Source organism: Vollenhovia emeryi, unplaced genomic scaffold (assembly GCF_000949405.1).
Source record: "Vollenhovia emeryi isolate VEMERY1.0 unplaced genomic scaffold, V.emery_V1.0 DF943782.1, whole genome shotgun sequence".
Taxonomy (NCBI): domain Eukaryota; kingdom Metazoa; phylum Arthropoda; class Insecta; order Hymenoptera; family Formicidae; genus Vollenhovia; species Vollenhovia emeryi.
This window is the reverse complement of record NW_011962584.1, coordinates 1-2852: the sequence shown is the minus strand read 5'-3', so window position 1 is coordinate 2852 and position 2852 is coordinate 1. Positions and strand designations below refer to the sequence as shown.

At 53.7% G+C, this 2852-nt stretch overlaps 1 protein-coding gene across 1 annotated transcript; it reads right to left on the bottom strand.

Annotated features, from left to right (window-relative positions):
• Nucleotides 1-10: 10 nt before the first annotated feature.
• LOC105564854 lies at nucleotides 11-2216 on the bottom strand (the record flags this gene model as incomplete). Its single annotated transcript, XM_012017586.1, has 2 exons — nucleotides 1481-2216; nucleotides 11-1235 (listed from the first exon to the last, which is right to left on the bottom strand). Coding segments are annotated over exons 1-2 (1961 nt in total), but the record flags the coding sequence as incomplete, so codon positions are not given.
• Between the last annotated feature and the right edge of the window lie 636 nt (nucleotides 2217-2852).

Genomic DNA, 2852 nt, shown 5'->3' with positions numbered 1-2852 from the left:
TGCTAGTAACGTGGCATTAGCAAGGTCGTTTTTGGCCTTGTCGAACGCGGTTTCGGCCTCGAGCGTCCATTGTATTTCGCGTTTATCATTTTTACGCGAGTCAGTTAAATATGCGTGTAGCGGGGCTTGAACGCGAGCGGCATGTCGAAGGCTGCGCCTATAAAAATTCAGCGCGCCTAAAAAACGACGTAGTTCCGCTACGGTCTTTGGCTTCGGGATATCCCGAATAGCAGCCACTTTGTCCGGAGAGGGTTTAAGACCGAATTTATTTACGCGATGACCGAGGAAAGTCAACTCCTCTACACCGAACACGCATTTGGATGGGTTAAAGACTAACCCGAATTCCTTGAGTTTTTGGAAGACAATGCTTAGATGTTTCCTATGCTCCTCCATAGAAGAGGACGCGATAAGAATATCATCTATATAAGCAAATGCAAAGTTGAGATCCCGTAAGGCGTAATGAATATACCGCTGAAAGGTCTGAGCGGCATTCCGCAGACCGAATGTCATGGAGACGAATTCGAACAACCCGAACGGCGTTATGACGGCCGTCTTTGGTATGTCCGCTTTTGCCATAGGAATCTGGTGGTAGGCCTTGAAGAGATCAAGGGAGGTAAAGATCGACTTACCTAATAAATTTGAGGTAAAGTCGTGCAAGTACGGTATCGGATATTTATCCGGTATCGTGACGGCATTTAAGCGACGGTAATCACCGCACAACCGCCAATCGCCGTTACCTTTGCGGACGAGGTGGATTGAACTAGCCCAAGGACTGCTGGACGGCCTACAGATGCCTAATTCAGACAGCCTCATAATTTCAGCCTTCGCTGCCTTCAACTTATCGGGGGGTAGCCGGCGTGGCCTTTCCGCGACGGGAGGACCGTTAGTCGAAATGTGATGTTCGACAGCACATGCGGCAGGTGAAAGTGCCTGACCGCGACCGGTAACCTCGGGGAAACCCGACAAGATGTCCGCAAATTTATTGTCGTTACTGATTATCGATATTTTAATTTCCGGAACCGCTAAAATTTGTCCGGACGATGATAAGGAAGTCACGTTGTCCACTAGACGACGTTTGTGCAGGTTGACAATCAATTTGTAATGTGTCAACACGTCTGCACCGAGGATTGCGAAAAGCACATTCGCTACGCGAAAAGTCCATGTTATGGGACGCCGCAAGCCTAGATCTAAAGTAAGACGACGCTCGCCGAACGTATCTATCAAAGTATTGTTCGCTGCAAAAAGTTTAAGTTCTGAGAGCGTTTTCTTATCGCGTAAGGACGCTGGGAGGAGAGAGATCTCCGCGCCCGTGTCTATCAAAAACCGTTGACCAGTGATCTGGTCATACATGTGAAGACGGCTTTGACTGTGCCCGGTATTCCCGACCGTCTCTTCGCGGGGAGAGCGAATTAGTTTTCCGCCGCGTCATCTTTCCACGAGCAAGGCATGCGGCAGGACGTGGCTTTCTTCCCGTACTTACGGTGAATGAAACAGTAGCCTGCCTTAACGTCGGGCTTATCTGCCTCATCACCATGCTTAGTGTTAATACGCTTACGGGATGTTGAACGGTCACGGCGCAATTTCGCGACCGAAGTGCTCAGAGACTGGATCTGCTTAGTAAGTTTATCGATCCGCTCGTCAGCGCTCAAAGAAGCTTTAGGACGAGTGCCTTTGGATTCTTTCGGCGCGACCAAGGCGACTGCGGAACTGGGACCGTTGATATCCGCGAGTTTATCCGCGATTTCTGCTAATTTTTGCAGATCAGGTTCGTTAGTTGCAACCAAAATGGCTTTATGCGTGTCGGGTAACAACTCAATAAAGAGAGATCTTAATACGGCAGGACTGCATTGCCCACCGTTGAGCTGATTCATCTGACTTAATAAGTGAGAGGGCCTCCGATCTCCCAGAACCTGACCCTTCAGCAATTGCCGTAATCGGGCCTCCGGTGAGACCGCGAACGTCGCGAGAATCCTGTCTCTGAGCGCTTTGTACAGGTTATCGGGCGGTGGTTCCGCCGTAATCAAATCTCGGATATGCGAGATGACCTCGGGATCGAGGCTAACGATAAGGTGATCGACTTTAGTACTATCGACGGTTATATTCGTGTTTCTAAACGACGCTTCAACACGCAAAGACCAATCTTCCGGGGCCTGTCGCCAGAAGGGCGGAATCTTAGGCACCCGATACGATTCTACGCGCGCGTCTTCTTCCGTCATATTTAAGCTATGTGACGCGTACCGCGAACCGAGAAAAAATGAGAAGAAAGAAAAGAAACTGAGGAGAAATACCAGGACGAGGCAAAGCATATGCCTCAACGCTCTCGAAGTTCTGGAAGCGGCGTCGTCCCTCGCAGGAGGTAGAGCCCGGGACTCGAGACGTCGGCGAGAGGAGGCAAACTGCACTGTCCTGCGTTCCGCCGGCCGGCGGTGTCGGCTGGATGCGCTGCCAGGGGCGTGCCTTGATGCCTGCGTTGCGTGCGCGCCGGGGGCTGTATGCGCTACGCGTCCCGAAGTTATGGTCCTCGACGCGACGGGATAGTCCCGTGCGCTGCCGGTATGGCTCGCTGGTGCGAAGATGTCCGCCGGGATGGCTGCGCGGGATGCGCGCCCGCCGGGATGACTCACTGGCGCAAAGATGTCCGCCGGGGTGGCTGCGCGGGATGCGCGCCCGCCGGGATGACTCACTGGCGCGAAGATGTCCGCCGGGGTGGCTGCGCGGGATGCGCACCCGCCGGGATGACTCGCCGGCGCGGAGATGTCCGCCGGGATAGCTGCGCGGAATGCGCGCCCGCCGGGAAGACTCGCCGGTGCGAAGATGTCCGCCGGGATGGCTGCGCGGGATGCGCGCCCGCC